We start from the raw sequence: 21,212 nt of genomic DNA on the forward strand, positions 1-21,212 counted from the left end.
TGCCTCCCAGGATGCACATTAGCAGCTAATTTGATAGGAAGAAGAAGAGCCAAGACTCAAACCAGCCTCTCCAATATGGGATGCAGCATCCCCAGTGGTATCTTAACCACTGTGCCAAAGCTTCCCCCTTTGATACTGCTTTCTTTTCTTTTCTTTTTTCTTTCTTTTTTTTTTTTTTTGGACAGGCAGAGTGGACAATGAGAGAGAGACAGAGAGAAAGGTCTTCCTTTTCTGTTGGTTCACTCTCCAATGGCCGCCGCGGCCGGCGCACCGCGCTGATCCTCAGCCAGGAGCCAGGTGCTTCTCCTGGTCTCCCATGCGGGTGCAGGGCCCAAGCACTTGGGCCATCCTCCACTGCACTCCCTGGCCACAGCAGAGAGCTGGCCTGGAAGAGGGGCAACCGGGACAGAATCCGGCACCCCGACTGGGACTAGAACCCGGTGTGCCGGCGCCGCAGGCAGAGGATTAGCCTATTGAGCTGCGGCACTGGCTTGATACTGCTTTCTAACCTAGTACAACCAGGCAAAAATTACTAACTTTCAAAATAGACCAACCAGTTAAGACTTTTAATTTGGCATACCATGTAATGGGCAAAGTCCTTATGAGTAGGCAAATATGCAAGATTTTTTTTTCAGGTTTACTTTTAGCCTCATGACATGTCTCTTTGAGGAACACTGCACGAAGTTACAAGAGGCTTACCATATTAGAACTGCCAAAACAGTACACATTGTTTAAAACTATTTTTTCCCAGATACACAAAAATCACAATTACAACCTCTTTCCCTTCATAAATTAATGACAAGCCTGTCATAACCTAATAAAGCTATTTTAATAAGTGCTAAACAGCTATCTCCTATCTATACTCTGGTACTGACTGAATTATTCGCACTTTAAAAGTCTCCTGTAAAGTGAAAGCTTGATGGTGGTATCACAGGCGTCATCAGTCAGTCTGTGGCAGTTCATTCACAGTTGCTTGTCTTTGCTGAGTCGTCTTCACAAATCTGAGCAGATTGACAATGGCAGCAGGTGTCACTCCAGGTATACGACTGGCGGCCCCGATCTAACAAGAAAATGATGAGAGGAGTGTAAGTGAGCAATGGCAAATCAAATCTATTTTCCTCTTAATACACCTATACAGTTTAGTTTATAAAACATTTCCATAAATATCAATCTTAATGTAGCTTCAAAACAACCTTGTGGCCAGCACCGCGGCTCAATAGGCTAATCCTCTGCCTGTGGTGCCAGCACCCCAGGTTCTCGTCCCGGTTTGGGCGCCAGATTCTGTCCCAGTTGCTCCTCTTCCAGTCCAGCTCTCTGCTGTGGCCCAGGAAGGCAGTGGAGGATGGCCCAAGTGCTTGGGCCCTGTACCCGCATGGGAGACCAGGAGAAGCACCTGGCTCCTGGCTTCGGATCAGCGCAGCGCGCTGGCCGTAGTGGCCATTTTGGGGGTGAACCAACGGAAAATGAAGACCTTTCTCTCTGTCTAGTTCTGCCTGTCCAAAAAATAAATAAATAAATAAAAACAAAAACAAAAACACACCAACCTTGTAGAGTAAAGGAATGGTGCTTATTACTTCTGTAATCTTACAAATGGGAAACTGAGGCTCAGAGAAGTTACAATGATTCTGAGATCACACACTAACAGATGTTATAGTACCTACTGTTTTGTTTGTTTAAAAAATTTTTTTTAATTTATTTTTTAAGGAATACAAATTTCGTAAGTACAACTTTAGGAATATAGTGATTCTTCCTATGATATCAGCCCTCCCACCCACACTCCCATTCCTCCTCCTCCTCCCTCTCCCCTTGCCAGACCCATTCTCCAATAAGATTCTTTTTTTTTTTTTTTTTTTTTAAGATTTATTTATTTGAAAGGTGGAGCTACAGAGAGGGGGAGAGAGAGAGAGAAGTCTTCTATCCCTGTCCTCTGGTTCACTTCCTAGATGGCCGCAACTGCCAGAGCTGAGCCAGGAGTCCCCTCTGGGTCTCCCACGTGGGTGCAGGGGCCAAAGGACTTGGGCCATCTTCTATTGCTTTCCAGGCCAAGGAGAGAGCTGGATTAGAAGTGGTGGAGCAGCCAGGACTAGAACTGGTGCCCATATGAGATGCTAGCACTGCAGACGGCGGCTTTGCCTGCTATGCCACAGCGCCAGTCCCAAGATTCATTTTCAATTGACTTTAAGAGTACCTACTTTTTGAAGATGGTGGAATAGGAAACTACATAAAGTGCTAGGCTAGGGCTAAATAGTTAAAAAAAAAAAAAAAAAAGGAAGTGTAGGAAGTGCATTCTTTGGGGCAAATCAGAGAGAAAACTGCAATGGAAAGTCTACAGAAGGAAGAACGCTGTGGACCTGCGTGCAAGGTGCACAACACATGACTCCAGCAGCCGAGAGCTGGAGAAAGCAGCAGCTTTGGAGACTGAGGTGAGATCAGACTGCAGCAAAGCATGCCTCTGGTGACAGAGCTGGAGGAAGAGCAGGGCATGACTCTGGCCTGGAGCCCTGGTGTGGAGAGGGTGCCTGGGGACCCTGTGGAAAAAAAGGGGTCAGGCTTCTGTCACCCCAACCCCCCAACAATGGCACCTGGCGATCAGCTAGAGGGCAGGCGCCATTTAGGGCACAAGCAGCAGCTGTGGAATCCCTTGTGCAGGTGTACAGCAACCGGCTGAGACAGACTCCATCTCCGAGTACTGGTGGCAGCAGCTCCGGTGCATGTGGCAGGGAGAAGGCAACACGGCCGGGGGCTCTTGTGCATGCGTGTGATCCCGAGACTCCAGCAGAGGGAAAAATCTGCATTCCCCACTGACTCTGAGTCTGGCTGGGAGGAACGACAGGGGGCTGGGCACCCACCTAAGACTGTGAGGTACCCCCAGCCTCCCAACATACCACAGGCTCTGGGGCTCAAGCTGCCTAGGTGGAGCACCCCAAGCAGCTGGCTCTGGGACAAACTGCCTCTCTGTGGATCAGTCAGGCTGGTGGGGTGGAGCGGACCCTCTGCAGCCCATGACTGTGGGCGCCTTGTGTGCTGAGTCTGTGGGGACTCTGTGGCTGCCCGAGAGGACGCAGGATGTGGCTGGGTCTCTGGCCAATCACTATGTGTGACTCCACGTGCTTGGAACTCCCTGGTTGCCTGGGTGAGTCATTCAGTGGGATCCGTGTTCAGACTGAGAACTGTGCAGATCATTTGTGTGGTTCCCATGGCAGCACGGATGAGTATTGCACCTACTGGGGCTAACATCTGGGCACTGACCACATTGGTAGAGAGGAGGTGAGGGTATGATCACAGCAGGAGCTGATCATGAACAAGAGATCTACAATGCCCAACTTGGGTGTCACCCTGGATACTCATCCCACCCTGAGCACTGACCAGAGCTCCCTGGCCACACCACGCACACACCTCTGTGTATTCACTGCAAATACAGACATTACACTAAGCCAAAGTCCAAAGATACATGCTATCAGAGGAAAAAACCAAAGTATCTCCACAAATGCCTAAAAATAAATGCAGAAATTCAAGAAATAATAAGACAACATGCCCCCCAAAAGGAACACAACACTTAAATATTAGAATGTGAAGAAATCGATGAAATGAATGCCTGAAACAGAATTCAAAGATTAATCACAGGATTAGTCAAACACAAACAGAATCAAATCCAAGAATTCAAGAAATCTGTACATGACATGAATGAAAATTTTTCCCATGAAATTGACATTTTATAGAGAAATCAAGGGGCTGCCGCTGTGGCACAGCGGATTAACGTCCTGGCCTGAAGCACCAGCATCCCATATGGATGCTGGTTTGAGACCTGGCTGCTCCACTTCCGATCCAGCTCTCTGCTATGGCCTGGGAAAGCAGTAGAAGATGGCCCAAGTCCTTGGGCCCTTGCACCTAGTGGGAAACCCAGAAGAAGCTCCTGGCTCCTGGCTTCGGATAGGCACTGCTCCGGCCATTGAGGCCAACTGGGGAGTGAACCATCGGATGGAAGATCTCTCTCTCTCTCTCTCTGCCTTTGCCTTTCTGTGTAACTCTTTGAAATAAATAAATAAATCTTTAAAAAAAAAAAGAGCGAGAAATCAAAATGAAATAATTAGAAATGAGAAAAATTCAAGAGACCAAATAAAAAATACAGTGGGAAGACTTAACAATACACTTGGTGAGGCAGAGGAAAGAATTTTCTAGCTAGAAGACAAATTTTTGGAAATTTTTCAGTCAGACCAAAAAAAGAAATTAGAAAAATTAAACAGTGTTGGAGATCTTTGGGATACTATCAAAGACCCAACACATGCATCTTAGGAGTTCCTGAAGGTGGGGAAAGAGAGAATGGATTAGGAAGGCCTATTTAAGGGCCAGCGCTGTGGTGTAACAGGTAAAGCCACTGCCTGCAGTGCTGGCATCCCAAGTGCTGGTTTGAGTCCCAGATGCTCCATTTCCAATCCAGCTCTCTGCTATGGCCTGGGAAAGCAGTGGGAGATGACTCAAGTGCTTGGCCTCTGAACTCGTGTGGGAGACCTGGAAGAAGCTCCTGGCTCCTGGCTTCGGATCGGCCCAGCTCCAGCTAATGTGGCCATTTGGAGAGTGAACCAGTGGATGGAAGATTTCTCTCTGCCTCTGCCTCTCTGTAACTCTGCCTTTCAAATAAATAAATAAATAAATAAATCTTTAAAAAATAAAAACAAACAAACAAACAAAAAGGTCTATTTAGTGAAACAGTTATAGAAAACTTCCCCAATTTGGAGAGAGAAAGGGATGTCCAAGTACAGGAAGCACATAGATCTAACTCCTAATAAACATGACCAGAAAAGATCTTCATCACGACACACTGTATTCAAACTTTCAACAGTAAAACATAAAGAAAAGATTGTAAAATGTGCACAGGAGAAACATCAGATTACTTTCAGAGGATCTCCAATTAGACTCACAGTGGACTTCTTATCAGAAACCCTACAGGCTAGGCAAGAATGGCAAGATATATTCCACGTCTTAAGAGAAAAAAACTGTCAAGCCAGAATACTGTACCCTGCAAAGCTCTCATTTATGAATGAAGGTGAAATAAAGACCTTCCATAACAAACAGAAATTGAAAGAATTTATCTCCACCTGCCCAGCCTTACAAAAGATGTTTAAGGATGTGCTACAAACAGAAACACAAAAACATGGTCATCACTATGAAAGAAGGTAAAGGCAGAAAATCTCCCAGTAAAAGTACAAAGGAAATCCAAAGTAAACAACAGGAATATTATCAAGTCACCTTGAATGAAAAGGGACTCAACTCTCCAGTTAATAGATACAGACTGGCAGGATGAATTAAAAAACAAAACCTGGGGCTGGTGTTGTAGCGCAGAGGGTTAAAACACTGGCCTGCAGTGCCAGCACCCCATATGGATGCCAGTTTGAGTCCCGGCTGCTCCACTTCCAATCCAGCTCTCTGCCGTGCCCTGGGAAAGCAGTAGAAGATGGCCCAAGTCTTTGGGCCTCTGCACCCTCATGGGAGACCTGGAAGAAGCTCCTGGCTCCTGGCTTTGATTGGTGTAACTCAAGCCATTGCAGCCATCTGGGGAGTGAACCCACAGATGGAAGACCTCTTTCTCTCTCTCTCTCTCTCTGCCTCTGCCTCTCTGTAACTCTGCCTTTCAAATAAATAAACAAATATTCAATAAATAAATAAAATCAGAGGTGAAAAATAAAATGTAACAACAGATACCACAGAAATAAAAAGAATCATCAGAATTACTAAAAAGAGCTGTATGGCAACAAACTGGGAAACCTAGAAGAAATGGATAGATTCCTGGACACATACAATCTACCAAAATTGAGTCATGAGCACACAGAAAACCTAAACAGACCAATAACCAAGACAGAGATTGAATCAGTAATAAAGACCCTCCCCCAACAAAGAAAAGCCTAGGACCGATGGCTTCACTGCTGAATTCTACCAGACATTTAAGGAAGAACTAACTCCAAATCTTTTCAAGCTACACAAAACAACTGAAAGGGATAGAATCCTCCCAAATTCCTTCTATGAAGCCAGCATCACTTTAATTCCAGAACAGAAAAAGATACAACAGAGAAAGAAAACTAGAGATCGAGATCCCTGATGAACATAGATGCAAAAATCCTCAACAAAATACTAGCTAATTGAATCCAACAACACATGAGAAAGATCATTCACCTGGACCAAGTAGGATTTATCGCTGGAATGTGGGGATGGTTCAACATTTGCAAATCAATAAATCTGATACATCACATTAACAAACTACCTGTTTTCTTACCGTCTGTGGGCGACTGAAATGTAATTTCTCCCGAACTTCCTGAGACAAAGACACATCCTTGATCGTCAAATAATCCAGGTCTTTTGGCAGCTGGAGAGTTTCATCTCGCTGAACTTCCTTTATTTCTTGTAGCTGATGGAACACTACTGATTCATAAGCGGCTGAGGAGTAAAACGAGAATTCTATTATGCTACCCAGGTTATACTAACAGCTTCCATTTGTATAGCCTTTTGCTATTTACAAAGAGTTTTGCATACATCATGTCATTCAACATTCATCTCAACACCATCAGACAGATGGGCAGGTGTCACCTCTGCAGGTGAGGAAGCTGAGGCTAAGACAAAGGGAGTATCTTGCATATTAGCTACAACATTCTGGCTAGTAGTATAATGTACTTTTCATTTCAAATATCTGGAAAATTAAAGATAAAAACAGAATTTGCTTTCCCTCTCAATTCAAATCTTGGTTGGAACAACTCCCTCAATACACTGTAGGTTTGAATTTTAATTCTCAAGATAGATATTGCTCCAAGAAAAATGACATTCTAAACTAGCTTGATATAAAGCTGTAATATTAAAAAGTGGAGCTACTTAGTTGAAAACCCATAATTTAAATAATTATTTAAAGTTTTATTCAGAAGTGACATTAAGATGATAATCCAGCAATTATTTTATAATTCAAATATTCTGTCCTTAGAAAAACCCAAAACTTCTGTTTAAACCTAAACTGAGGTGGTCATTCTGTCCTGTTCAAGAAAGGGGTTCCCTGAGGTCTTGGTAGCACCTGCTTCTGTCCTTGAGTAGCAGCTGGAAAATCTCACCTCTGAGCCTCATCTGCCAATGAGTTACTTGCCCTCTGACCACGGGCCCTGTGTCATCACTCTCGGCCTCAACTTCTTCAGAAACTGCCAAGTCTGGCATGATGACTTCTGAGTGTCTTTACAAAAAGACAGTTGTGAACTACACAAGCTTTGCATCCAGACAACCCAGGTTCAACCCAGGCTCTGCCACTCACCAGCTGTGATCTCAGACAACTTACCACTTCTCTGTAAAATAAGGACAACAATGCTAGTATGCAAATTCAAGAGGCAGGCCTACGTGTCAAATGACATAATTCCTCTAAGGGTGTGCTACAATACTGTAATGCAACAGATCTTAGGAAAACAAATTGTAAATCTTAATAAACAAATTTATGACTCATAAATAGACTCTTCAAGGTATCACAGAATATTAACAGGAATATGCTAGAGGATATATTATTTATTTGCTTAAATAATATAACAAGAGAGTTAAATGAAAAAAGAATCTGACAGTGATTTCTGCCCTTAAGAAATCTGTTGTCGGCTGGCGCCGCGGCTCACTAGGCTAATCCTCTGCCTTGCGGCGCCGGCACATCCGGTTCTAGTCCCGGTTGGGGCACCGGATTCTGTCCCGGTCGCCCCTCTTCCAGGCCAGCTCTCTGCTGTGGCCAGGGAGTGCAGTGGAGGATGACCCAAGTGCTTGGGCCCTGCACCCGCATGGGAGACCAGGATAAGTAACTGGCTCCTGCCATCAGATCAGCGCGGTGCGCCAGCCGCAGCACGCCGGCCGCGGCGGCCATTGGAGGGTGAATCAACGGCAAAGGAAGACCTTTCTCTCTGTCTCTCTCTCTCACTGTCCACTCTGCCTGTCAAAAAATAAAAAAATAAATAAAAAAAAGAAATCTATTGTCTAGTAGCAATTTTAAAACCAATTAGTGTACTATATTTTAACCAAATGTGTTTTCTTTTTAACCCCAAACAGACTACTAGAGTCTTTATATACACCAAGGTCTTTAAAGGATAAACACAACCAGTAGCAACACTGTAGTTGAAGGCAGAGGTTTCGTATCAACAAATTATTGTTCTGGATTATTCTGACCTGAACCTGATGATTACTGGACAAAATAAGACTGCAAACCAAGTTTAAAATATATCACTTAGTCACTATTTCCTGGTGCTAACAGTCCTACACGCTTAATAAAGTAATTTTTCTCAACAAAGAAATCATGGCGGTGAAGTAAAAGGTCAACATCACTTCTTGTGCATGAGTGTATTACCAGAACAAGTTTCTGGTGAGGTTCCTTCTGTGCCAGATTTTTATAAACTTTCATGGCAGGATGGTAGGTAGTACATGGGTCACCCCAGGTGACAGACCTCTGTGGAAGTGAAGGGAAACACGACCTCTAAAAAGAGTGCTGCATTCTCACCACCCTGGCTGTGCCCTAAGGTTTTAAAGCCTCCCTGTTTGAGCAGCCCACCACTGTCCAGCTTTTCCTACCCTTCTCCCCATCCTATACCTTGCTTTTTCCACTACATAATCTTCTACCCCTGGGGGAAAAAAAACAAAGTGCAGAAGGCAGTATTATTCTCAGTATTTTTGTTTATGTTTGAAATCTTTTATAATGAAAAACTTGAAAAAAAAATACAATGCAACTACCAAGGACACCAGTGGCTTAGGTAGTTGATCAACTGACCTAGAGTATGAGAGTTCATCATGTGTTACAACGTAAGAGGCAGACTCTAAATCTCTGTGCGATACAAAATGAGTATTTGTGAGTGGTAGAGTACTTCATATGTTGTCATAGCCAAAGACAGTATTATTTCTCTCATTATTAGAATGTTAGATAAGGAGAATGTAAATAAGGAAGCTCAATGTACAAAATAAGTGGTTTTCTTTTTAAAGGAAGGCTTTTATTGTAGCACTTCCCAGACTTAAAATGTGCAAACAAAACACCTGAGGATCTTGTTAAATGCAGATTCTCCCTCTAGAAATGGAGCCCAAGACTCCGCATTTCCAGCAAGCTGGCAGGTACTGCAATGCTGCTGGTTGGGGAGCACACTGAGTAGCACAGCGCCTAACACTATGCTGGTCCTTTGGAAATGACAGCTCTTCTTGGCATAGAGCTCTTAATGGACCTGCTGTCCTTTCATAACTTAGACAAGTAGGTAAAGATAGTACATAGGTATCTTAGGCAAAAAACCCTATTTTCTACCTTCTATTTTGAGTCTTTCGGCTAGTTCTCTACATTGAGTGTACTTCTTGAAGAGGTCTGGAACAACCTTGGCCAATGACTCCATGTCAACTTCCTCATGCTTCAGAACATCTAGAGCACTGAAAATACACAAAAGACTCATTAACGTAAGGATCCATATCATGTAAGGCAGACTAGGAGCGAGACTCCTTGGAACAACACCGAATCTCAGAATGAATAATACCGAAAGATAAGCTTCCCTGTTCCTAAGCACAGTGAGCAAAGCAGCAACACTAATGTAGGCCATCAATCAGATTTAATATTGATGTTCCCCAATTCCTTATCATGAGAATTAAGTTGCTGATAGAGTGGCATGGCTATAATCTGTCCTCCTTTTCATCGAAGGATACAATATCCTCTGATAACAAGGGTTTCATCACATCCCCTAAGCACAGGCAAGATGCTTTACATCTAAGCCATGTTAGGTCCTGGTGTTGCATCAGTGCATGATCCTTTTGCATGCTGGAAACTGTGAAGAAGACAGAACCACCTAAAGAACAAGAGGTCACTGTGAGCATGCTTTTAAGTCTCTGCAAAACTGATAAATATGGGCCAGCCTCGTGGTGCAGCAAGTTCTGCAACCATCTACAATGCCAGCATCCCATGTGAGCACCAACTGGAATACCAGCTGCTCCACTTTTCATCCAGCTCCCTGCTAATGCACCTGGGAAAGCAGCAGAAGATGGCCCAAGTACTTGGGTCCCTGCACCCACTCCAGGTGGGAGACCTGGATGAAGTTTCTGGCTTTGACCTGGTCCAGCCCAGCTATTGTGGCCATCTGGGGAGTGAGCCAGTGGATAGAAGATCTCTGTCCTTCTCTCCCCCTCTTTGTGTAACTGTCTTTCAAATATGTAAAGCATTAAAAAACAAAAAACTAATCAATATTATATACAAGTTTATAAGTAGTCTTCCATTCTGCTTTCTCCTGATTTGGCATAATCTCCATTTCAAATTTTTGCCACAGAGAACTTTTGAATTCTCAGTTCTACTTCTACTATCCATGATACATAGGCTAAGTCTCCTGGGCGAAAGGGGACTGTTAGAAAAATTTCCAGGCAACTTACACAGGTTACCACAAGAACATGCTGAAGTGAGATTTCCAAATACTATTTGTCACTCATTGAAATCAAACTACTGACAGAAACTTCAGGTATGTTTAGTCTCTAGAAGTTCTGGTGCTTCTTTGAATCCTTTTTGCACTACTTTCAGATTTTCTCTCTTTCTTTTTTTTTTTAAAGAATTATTTATTTATTTGAAAGTCAGAGTTACAGAGAGAAAAGGAAAGGCAGAGAGAGGCCGGCACCGTGGCTCAATAGGCTAATCCTCCACCTTGTGGCGCCGGCACACCAGGTTCTAGTCCCGGTCGGGGCGCCGGATTCTGTCCCGGTTGCCCCTCTTCCAGGCCAGCTCTCTGCTGTGGCCTGGGAGTGCAGTGGAGGATGGCCCAAATGCTTGGGCCCTGCACCCCATGGGAGACCAGGATAAATACCTGGCTCCTGGCATCGGATCAGCGCAGCGCGCGGACTGCGGCGGCCATTGGAGGGTGAACCAACGCCAAAGGAAGACCTTTCTCTCTGTCTCTCTCTCACTGTCCACTCTGCCTGTCAAAAAAAAAAAAAAGAAAGAAAGAAAGAAAAGAAAAAAGAAAGGCAGAGAGAGAGAGGGAGATGTCTTCCATCCGCTGGTTCACTCCCCAATTGGCCGCAATGGCCGGAGCTGTGCCAATCCAAAGCCAGGAGCCTCTTCTGGGTCTCCCACGTGGGTGCAGGGGCCCAAGGATTTGGGCCATCTTCTACTGCTTTCCCAGGCCAAAGCAGAAAGCTGGATTAGAAGTGGAGTGGCCGGGTCTAGAACTGGTGGCCATATGGGATGCCGCACTGCAGGCCAGGGTGTTAACCCGCTGCGCCACAGCGCTGGTCCCAGATCTTCTCTTTCATTTTTTTTTTTTTTTTAATTTGACAGGTAGAGTTACAGATAGTGAGAGAGAGAGAGACAGAGAGAAAGGTCTTCCTTCCGTTGGTTCATTCCCCAAATGGCTACCACGGCTGGCGCTGCACCGATATGAAGCCAGGAGCCAGGTGCTTCTCCTGGTCTCCCATGGGGTGCAGGGCCCAAGCACTTGGGCCATCCTCCACTGCCCTCCCGGGCCACAGCAGAGAGCTGGACTGGAAGAGGAGCAACTGGGACTAGAACCGGCACCCATATGGGATGACAGAGCCACAGGCAGAAGATTAACCAAGTGAGCCACGGCGCCAGCCCAGATCTTCTCTTTCAGTATTTCAATATCATACCCCTGTACCAACTCAACCCCAGATTCTCTCCTAAGGTAGAATTAACTACAAACCATTTGTTGCTCTGTTAATTATTATTTCATTTACACATGCTTTTTTTTCAGTCTAATTCATTTAAAGGAATACTGCTGTAGCAATTTTTACAGGAACAGAAAATTTCAGGGCTAGTGGTGCCGTGGGTTAATCCGCTGTCTGCAGAGCTGGCATTCCATATTCTACTATCACAGTCCGGCATTACCACTGTTTGCTGATGCTCAACTCCATATCCCTTCTTCAGATGGCCTGCTCTAGGACAAGGAATTCTCTCTCTTCTTAAAAAATATTTATTTATTTGAAAGGCAGAGTTACAGAGGGAAGGAGAGAGATTTCCCATCATTGGTTCATCCCCCAAATGGCCGCAACAGCCAGGACTAGGCCAGGCTGAAGCCAGGAACCAGGAGCTTCTTGTGGGTCTCATGTGGGTATAGGGGCCCAAGCACTTGGGCCACCTTCTACTGCTTACCCAGGTCACCAGTAGGGAGCCAGATGGGAAGTAGAGCAGCCAGGAATTGAACCAGTGCCCATATGGGATGCTGGCATTACAGGCTGTGGCTTTAATCCACTGAGCCACAGCACTGGCCCCAGGAATTCTCTCACTACAAATAATAGGTCATTGTTGTCATATTCTAGTAGATGAATTAGGTCAACTCATTACCAAGATAAGCAACAATGGAACCATAGGATTCTAAAACAATGTTAGGCCCGCACCACAGTTCACTAGGCTAATCCTCTGCCTGTGGCGCCAGCACATTGGGTTCTAGTCCCAGTTGGATTCTGTCCCGGTTGCTCCTCTTCCAGTCCAGCTCTCTGCTGTAGCCCGGGAGTGCAGTGGAGGATGGCCCAGGTCCTTGGGCACTACACCCGCATGGGAGACCAGGAGAAGCACCTGGCTTCTGGCTTCGGATCAGTGCAGTGCTCCGCCTGCAACGCACTGGCCATAGCGGCCACTTGGGGGGTGGTGAACCAAAGGAAAGGAAGACCTTTGTCACTGTCTCTCTCTCTCTCACTGTCTAACTCTGCATGTCAAAAACAACAACAATGTTTATAAGATTTTGAGCTATTCTCAAGTCTAAACTTCGAGACCAGCTTTGAATCAAGTCTAAGCCTCAGAACATAGACCTCTGGGACACAAAGAACAAATTAGCACACTTCAGCAGAACCTGTAAGAGACTTCTGAGCTATCTAAATACATCAATGTGCTTCTCTGTAATCTTTATGTATCCCTGAAATACCTGTTCAGAGGCTGGTTCAACTTATAGAACACAGCACTCATGCAGAGAGGAATATCTCCCATGCACTGGATTACTCCCCAAATGTCCAAAACAACTGGGGCTGGGTCAGGCCAAAGTCAGGAACTGGGAACTCAATCTTGGTCTCCCACACAAGTGCCAGAGACTCAACTATTTGAGGCACCATCTGCTGCTTCCCAGGGTGCACACAAATATGAATGGGGAGGAGAGCTGGAACCTGAGCCCAGGCACTCTGACCTGGGATGCAGGCATTCCAAGTGGCATCTTTTTTTTTTTTTTGACACGCAGAGTGGGCAGTGAGAGAGAGACAGAGAGAAAGGTCTTCCTTTGCCGTTGGTTCACCCTCCAATGGCCGCCACGGCTGGCGCGCTGTGGCCAGCACATCACGCTGATCCAAAGCCAGGAGCCAGATGCTTCTCCTGGTCTCCCATGCGGGTGCAGAGCCCAAGGACTTGGGCCATCCTCCACTGCACTCCCGGGCCACAGCAGAGAGCTGGCCTGGAAGAGGGGCAACTGGAACAGAATCCGGCACCCTGACCGGGACTAGAATCCGGTGTGCCAGCGCCGCAGGCAGAGGATTAGCCTAGTGAGCCGCAGCGCCAGCCCCAAGTGGCATTTAACTGCTATACCAAATACATTCTCTGGCTCTTTTTTTTTTTTTTTTTGATAGGCAGACTTAGACAGTGAGACAGACAGAGAGAAAGGTCTTCCTTTCCGTTGGTTCACTCCCCAAATAGCTGCTACAGCCAACACACTGCGCCGATCCGAAGCCAGGAGCCAGGTGCTTCCTCCTGGTCTCCCATGTGGGTGCAGGGCCTAAGCACTTGGGCCATCCTCCACTGTCCTCCCGGGCCACAGCAGAGAGCTGGACTGGAAAAGGAGCAACCGGGACAGAATCTGGCACCCCAACCCGGACTATATCCCAGGGTACCGGCACCACAGGCGGAGGATTAGCCAAGTGAGCCGTGGCGCTGGCCTATTTCCTAGCTCTCTTAAATTTAAACAAGCAGGGGCAGTGCTGTGGTATAGAAGACAAAGCCTCTGCCTGGAGGGGGTGCCAGTTCGAATCCCAGCCGCTCCACTTCCGATCCTTGGGCCCCTGCACCCCCGTGGAAGACACATTAGAAGCTCCTAGCTTTGGCTTAGCCCAGCCCCAACTGTTGTGGTCATTGGGAGAGTGAACCAGCGGACAGAAGACATCTCTCTCTCTATCTCTCCTCCTCTCTATCTCTGCCTTTGAAATAAAAAATAAATCTCAAAAAAAAATTAACTTAAATAAGCAAGGACAGAGCTGGAGACTGAGTAAATTATAAACTGTTCACACTACTGCCATTTTTCCAGCCACATACCTGGTAAACAGTTATATACCCAGCAGTAGTCTGAATGTTGGTGTCTCTCCCCAAATTTGTATGTTAGAACCTAATCCCCAAAATGACAGTATTAAGAAGTAGTGCCTTTAGGTGATTGAATCATAAATAAGTGAAAATAAGGTGATAAATATTAGACCATAATAAATACCAATTTAAAATTTCAATTACAATAATGATAATAACCCTGGTAACATAAAAGCAAAATAGAAATATGTCAGATTGCTAATTAAGGAAGGAGCACTTAAAAAGGCTAGAGAATAGGGGCTGGCATGGTGGTGTAGCGGGTAAAGCCGCCACCTGCAGTGCTGGCATCCCAAATGGGCACCCGTTCGAGTCCCGGCTGCTCCACTTCTAATCCAGCTCTCTGCTATGGCCTGGGAAAGCAGCAGAAGATGGCCCAAGTCCTTGGGCCCCTGCACCCACGTGGGAGATCCAGAAGAAGCTCCTGGCTCCTGGCTTCAGACCATCGCAGCCAGCCATTGTGGCCAACTGGAGAGTGAACTAGCGGATGGAAGAGCTCTCTCTCTCTCTCTCTACCTCTCCCTTTCTCTGTGTAAATCTTTCAATTAAATAAATAAATCTTGAAAAAAAAAAAAAAAGACTAGAGAATAAAATGAGCATATATTTAAGGCCACAAAAACTATCACAAGAAAAATGGAAGCTAAAAAGGGAGGATAAAATATACCAGAGCCATAGCTGCTAGAAAAATGCCAACAATGTGCACAGTATGCTTCTCAGCAACAAAACTGTAGATCTGGGGTAGGCACTTAGCATGGTAGGTATGGTACCTGTACAGCAAGTGCAGCAGAGTGCTTAGGTTCAAGTTCCTGTTCTGCCTCAATTCCAGCTTCCTGCTAACATGCACTCTGAGGCAGCAGGTGATGGTTCAAGTGGCTGAGTCCCTGCCACCCATGTGGGAGACTGTGCTGGCTTCAGCCTGGGCCAGACCTGGATGCTGCAGGTATTTGGGGAATGAACCCAGCAAATGGGAGATCCCTGTCCCTTTGTCTTTCAAATAAATTAAATAAATAAGTAAATAAATTATAGATTTATACCCTTTGACATCCTCTCCTACCTTAATTAGTTTACATCTTTAAAAAATTTTTATTTATTTACTTTTTATTTTTTTTGACAGGCAGAGTGGATAGTGAGGGAGAGAGATGGAGAGAAAGGTCTTCCTTTTGCCATTGGTTCACCCTCCAATGGCCGCCGCGGCTGGTGTGCTGCGGCTGGCGCACCGCGCTGATCCAAAGGCAGGAGCCAGGTGCTTCTCCTGGTCTCCCATGGGGTGCAGGGCCCAAGCACTTGGGCCATCCTCCACTGCACTCCCGGGCCACAGCAGAGGGCTGGCCTGGAAGAGGGGCAACCGGGACAGAATCCGGCGCCCCGACCGGGACTAGAACCCGGTGTGCCGGCGCCGCAAGGCGGAGGAGTAGCCTAGTGAGCCGCGGCGCTGGCCATATTTACTTTCATTTTCTTAAAAGACAATGAGACATACACACACAAAACAAACACGCACACACAAGCTGAAGCTAGGAACTTGGAATTCCATCTGGGTCTTGCATGTTGGCAGGGTTCCAAGCATTTAAGCCATCATTGGTTGCCTCCCAAGTTGCATCAGCAGCAAGCTGGATCAGAACTGGAATAGCTGGAACTGAAACCAGCACCCCAATATAGGATGTGGACATCGTAAGCAGCAACTTAACCTGCTGCACCAGTTTTCAGTCTATAATGGGTAAAATCAATGGTGAAATATACAGATTTTTAATTATGCAAAGTCATTAGGAATATATCTCAAGAGCAAAAATGTTTTATATTAATGTCCTTTAGACCCAGAGTCAATATAACTAGAATAATGAAAACAAGGACAAAACAATCTAAAATGCAGCAAGGAAGTCTTCACGTGAGTCAGAATTCATAAATACTCTACTGTGTTTAAAGGGTTTCCTTTGTTGTAGCTCATGACAATGAGACCACACTCATTGCTCGAAGCCTAGAACACAGATAACTGTATTTCTAGGTTTGGGCTTCCTAAATCTTAGGAATGGGAGCTGCAGAGAAACTATATAAAAAATAAAAATTACTTAGATTATATATAAATGATGACTGAGATTTGCAGTTTTATACAAATACCGAACACCATGGTATAATGGCAGAAATTTTTAAAGTAAACTTAGCTTCTAATATTAATCAGTTTTCAAATGCTTTGCAAGTAATTTAAAGACTGTAGCTCTTTTTCCTAAAAGTTCAGTGTTAGAATATACATATATATATAATTTTTTTTAAATTTGAGGTTGAGCATCATGTTCCCTCAAATTTGCTTTTAAGACTTATTTATGTGGTACAGTGTAACAATTCAATACACATAGTCATATACATGACCAATCAGGTTAATTTGCATTTCTATCTACTTACTTTTCTTTTGATCAACACACAACAATTGCACATATCTACGGAGTACAACGTGACATTTCAACAAGTGTATGCACTATGTACTGATCAAACCAAAGTAAGCAACATTTCTCTCTTCCTGATATCACTCACTCTATGCATGGAGCCTTGGAACTCCTCTCCTCTATCCACTCATAAAATCATACATATTTTTAATACTCAAGAAGTAGATGAGTTACATCTAAAAGATTCTGAAAAGGAGCTAAAATAAAATTTCGTTCATTTAAAATGTTTATGTAGGGGCTGGAGTTGCAGTGTAGCAGGCGAAGCTGCCACGTGAGACTCCGGAATCCTATACCAGTTCATGTTCTGACAGCTGCACTTCCAATCCAGCTCTCTGCTAGCAACCTGGGAAAAGCAGCAGAAGATGGCCCAAGTACTTGGGCCTCTGCCACTCACGTGGGAGACCCAGCTGAAGCTCCTGACTCCTAGCTTCAGCCTGGCCCAGCCATGGCCACTGCAGACATCTGGGGAGTGAACCAGCAGATGGATGATCTCTCTCCCTTTCTCTCTGTAACTCTTTCAAATAAATAAATAAATCTTTAAAAATAAAATAAAATGTGGGACCAGTGCCATGGTGCCATAGGTTAATCCTCCGCCTGTGGCACCAGCATCTCATATGAGCACCAGTTTTAGTCTCGGCTGCTCCTCTTCCCATCCAGCTCTCTACTATGGCCTGGGAAAGCAGTAGAAGATGGTCCAAGTCCTTGGGCCCCTGCACTCGCATGGGAGACCAGGAAGAAGCACTCGGCTCCTGGCTTTGGATCGGTGCAGCTCCAGCCACTGCGGCCAGTCGGCAAGTGAACCAATGGACAGAAGAGCTTTCTCTCCGTCTCTCCCTCTCACTGTCTGTAACTCTACCTCTCAAATAAATGAATTAAATCTTAATAAAAATATATAAAATGTTTAGGTAAAGAATCTATAGGTACCGTCTCTCTGGAATCACATTTTTTGGGTTAAAAAGTGAGAAAGGTGGCCAGCGCCGTGGTTCAATAGGCTAATCCTCCGCCTTGCGGCGCTGGCACACCAGGTTCTAGTCCCAGTCGGGGCACTGGATTCTGTCCCGGTTGCCCCTCTTCCAGGCCAGCTTTCTGCTATGACCCGGGAGTGCAGTGGAGGATGGCCCAAGTGCTTGGGCCCTGCACCCGCATGGGAGACCAGGAGAAACACCTGGCTCCTGCCTTTGGATCAGCGCGGTGCTCTGGCTGCAGTGCGCCAGCCGCGACGGCCATTGGAGGGTGAACCAATGGCAAAAGGAAGACCTTTCTCTCCATCTCTCTCTCACTGTCCACTCTGTCAAAAAAAAAAAAAAAAAAAAAAAAAAAAAAAAGTGAGAAAGGTAAAGTGCATACCTCACAGGATGACTTTTAGTAATACTTATAGAAGCCTCTGGGATTAATTGTTTCCATTTATAGCTTGAAAATTCAATGGATTTCAATACAGAGATGCCCTCCTCTAGAGAAGACTTCATCCAACAAGCTCTTTCATATCGCTGTTGGGACACACAGCCAGCTTCCTCATACCCTAGGACAGAGAGAGAGGATAAAATGAGAAGTTTCTTTTTTTTTTTTCTTTTAAAGAAATTTATGGGGTTGGGGCTGATGTTGTGGCACAGTGGGTTAGGCTGCTGCTTGCAATGCAGGCATCCCATATGTGCACTGGTTCAAGTACTGGCTGCTCTGCTTCTGATCCAGCTCCCTACTAAGGCACCCATGAAAGCAGAAGGTGGTGCTTGGGCCCATGTACCCATATGGGAGATCCTGATGAAGCTCCTGGCTCCGGGCTTTGTTCCGGTTCAGCCCCAGCCATTGTGGGCATTTGGGGAGTGAACCAGCAAATGGAAGAGCTCTTTCTCTCTTTGTCTCTGCCCGTCTCTCTTAACTCTACCTTTCAAGTAAATAAACAATAAATCTTAAAAAAAAAAATCAAGAATTATTTACTTGAAAGGTGAAATGACAGAGAGAGAGGGAGAGACAGAGAACTCTTCCATTCACTGGTTCACTTCCCAAATGCCCACAACGGCTGGGGCTTGTGGGTATCCCAAGTTGCAGCTTAACCCACCACACCATAACATTCACCCTCAGAGAGGTTTCAAAGAGGAGTAAACTAGGTTTCAGGGCTCAATGAGTGTTACCTCGGAACGTGAGTCGGCTGTCGGCATTATCAGGGCGCAATGACAGACGGAACTCCACTCTGCTGGTAAACATGCGGTATGGTTCACTAGTGCCCAGCGTGGTGAGGTCATCAATCAAAACTCCAATGTAGCCTTCTGTTCGGCTGACGACAAAGGGAGGCTTGCGGCTGACTCGAAGACTGGCATTGATTCCGGCTATCACACCCTACAAGAGGACTGAAATGTTTAAAAGGCCATTACGAACTGAACAAAGAGCTATCCTATTCAGAACACTACCTGGGAAGAACAGCACAGGGCAAGAAGGAAACAGGCACTGCCCATGAGGAATATAACAGAGGTGGGAAATGTGACCTACAATTCAGAAACAGAATATGGGCCACATACATCAGCATGCTATGATTCACTGTTCCAGAAATACCTAGTATTCCAGATAAGCCTGGAGGCTTTTTTAAAAAATCCACATGTGAGACTTTTCTAGCTTTTTCATACCTATTAACATAAATTAAAATAAATTAACATAATTTCCCATTTATAAAAACAATATAATTCTTAATAAAATTATGTCAAAAGAACTTTTCTTTTTTAAATTTCAGAAGCAACATAATAAATATAATCAAAATACAATACTAGATCTATGATTTTGGGAGTAATAAAGTCACAGGTGTTTTTAAAATCCTATTATATACAATGGCCACCCCCACATGTCCTGAAACAGCAGTTTTCTATTAGAGTTACCAGTTGTACCTCAGATCTATGTTGTTTACATAACATATTAAAAGACAGAATACCAGCCAAGCAGACCCTTTCAGTTTACAGTAACATTGGAACAGCCCTTACCTGAGCTGCCGCTTCCTCGTAACCAGTGGTGCCATTTATCTGTCCCGCAAAGAAGAGCCGCTGAACCAGATGAGTCTCGAGGGAAGGACTGATCTGACGGGGATCTAAGTAATCATACTGAACACCGTAGCCTGACCAAAGAATAAAGAACATGAAATGAGTAAAACGGAGCTGGATTTGCCTCTAGGAAGAGATACAAAGATTACTATCAAATGCCCTTCAAGGCCGGCGCCACGGCTCACTAGGCTAATCCTTTGCCTACGGTGCCGGCACACCAGGTTCTAGTCCCGGTCAAAGCGTTGGATTCTATCCCGGTTGCTCCTCGTCCAGTCCAGATCTCTACTGTGGCCCGGGAGTACAGTGGAGGATGGTCCAAGTGCTTGGGCCCTGCACCCGCATGGGAGACCAGGAGAAGCACCTGGCTCCCTGGCTTTGGATCAGTGCAGTGCGCCGGCCGCAGCACGCCGGCCGCAGTGGCCATTGGAGGGTGAACCAACGGCAAGGGAAGACCTTTCTCCCTGTCTCTCTCTCACTGCTGTCCACTCTGCCTGTTAACAAAAAATGCCCTTCAAAAGCAAAAAAGATTTTAAATGTACTTATGTTGGGCTTCATCTTCTGCGACTCTAAGCAACCACACTAACTGTAGCCAAACCCTCCTCACTGACAGCTAAGGCCATGCTGAGCTTACACTGAAGGGCAGTTGTGACGCTCTTTACCTGGCTGAATCATTTTAGCTTTCTCCAAGCCTCTGATGCACGCAATCATTTTCTCTTGTAATTCAGCTGGTAGCGTCACAGATAAGCCTTGGGGGTAGATAAGATCAGAATCCAATCCTTCAGGTTCCAGCCAAACCTGATGCAGGCGATTGGGAAAACGCAAAACCTTTGATTCAATGGAGGGACAGTATCTGTAATAGGACATTAAAAATTTTTTTTATGACATTAAAATTTTAAAAACCGAAGTGAACAAAAGAGAGTTTGCATCATTCCTTAAAATAACTGAGCACTAATTAATAGCTTGTCCTTACCGAGGCCCTCTGGTAGTTTCTTTAACGTGACTATTAAGGTGAAGGTTCTCAAGGACAATTTCATCCACTTTAGGATTCGTGTGAGTCATGTAACATGGCAGCTGATCTTCTGGCTAAAGAAACAGTAACCAGATATAAGCTTGTTTTGCTTCCCTACTAATCTGCCACTTCCTCAAATAAATTCCACACAATATGTGCTAACTTTCTAGACAGTAAATCCACGCATAATGCCCAGTATAGCTTATAAGCCATTCTTGTCAAAAATCAACAACCCCAAAGATTTCCTAAATATAAGCAACCTCTAGGTCTAACTTACAGAGTACAGGAAACAGGTAGAGAAATACGGTACAACAGCAACACAGCCAGACAAAACTAGACTACAGATATTCTAGAGGCAAAGGCCTCAATTTTTTTTTTTTGACAGGCAGAGTGGACAGTGAGAGAGAGAGACAGAGAGAAAAGTCTTCCTTTGCCATTGGTTCACCATCCAATGG

The 21,212-nt window shown here is 45.1% G+C and overlaps 1 protein-coding gene across 2 annotated transcripts in view; it reads right to left on the reverse strand.

Annotated features, from left to right (window-relative positions):
- Nucleotides 1-537: 537 nt before the first annotated feature.
- Nucleotides 538-21,212, reverse strand: part of MTO1 (mitochondrial tRNA translation optimization 1) — a 35,666-nt gene continuing 14,991 nt past the window's right edge. The window contains exons 5-12 of one of the 2 annotated variants that reach the window (XM_051854155.2): nucleotides 20,719-20,831; nucleotides 20,408-20,598; nucleotides 19,692-19,822; nucleotides 18,855-19,059; nucleotides 18,073-18,244; nucleotides 9,281-9,399; nucleotides 6,269-6,429; nucleotides 538-1,060 (exon numbers count right to left, since the gene is read on the reverse strand). In XM_051854155.2, coding sequence (XP_051710115.1) covers nucleotides 941-1,060; nucleotides 6,269-6,429; nucleotides 9,281-9,399; nucleotides 18,073-18,244; nucleotides 18,855-19,059; nucleotides 19,692-19,822; nucleotides 20,408-20,598; nucleotides 20,719-20,831 — 1,212 coding nt within the window. In that variant the 3' untranslated portion in view covers nucleotides 538-940. The remainder of the gene's footprint in view (nucleotides 1,061-6,268; nucleotides 6,430-9,280; nucleotides 9,400-18,072; nucleotides 18,245-18,854; nucleotides 19,060-19,691; nucleotides 19,823-20,407; nucleotides 20,599-20,718; nucleotides 20,832-21,212) is intronic. The other variant, NM_001171292.1, reaches the window with a different exon arrangement.

The sequence above is a fragment of the Oryctolagus cuniculus genome, chromosome 5, assembly GCF_964237555.1.
Source record: "Oryctolagus cuniculus chromosome 5, mOryCun1.1, whole genome shotgun sequence".
Lineage (NCBI taxonomy): Eukaryota > Metazoa > Chordata > Mammalia > Lagomorpha > Leporidae > Oryctolagus > Oryctolagus cuniculus.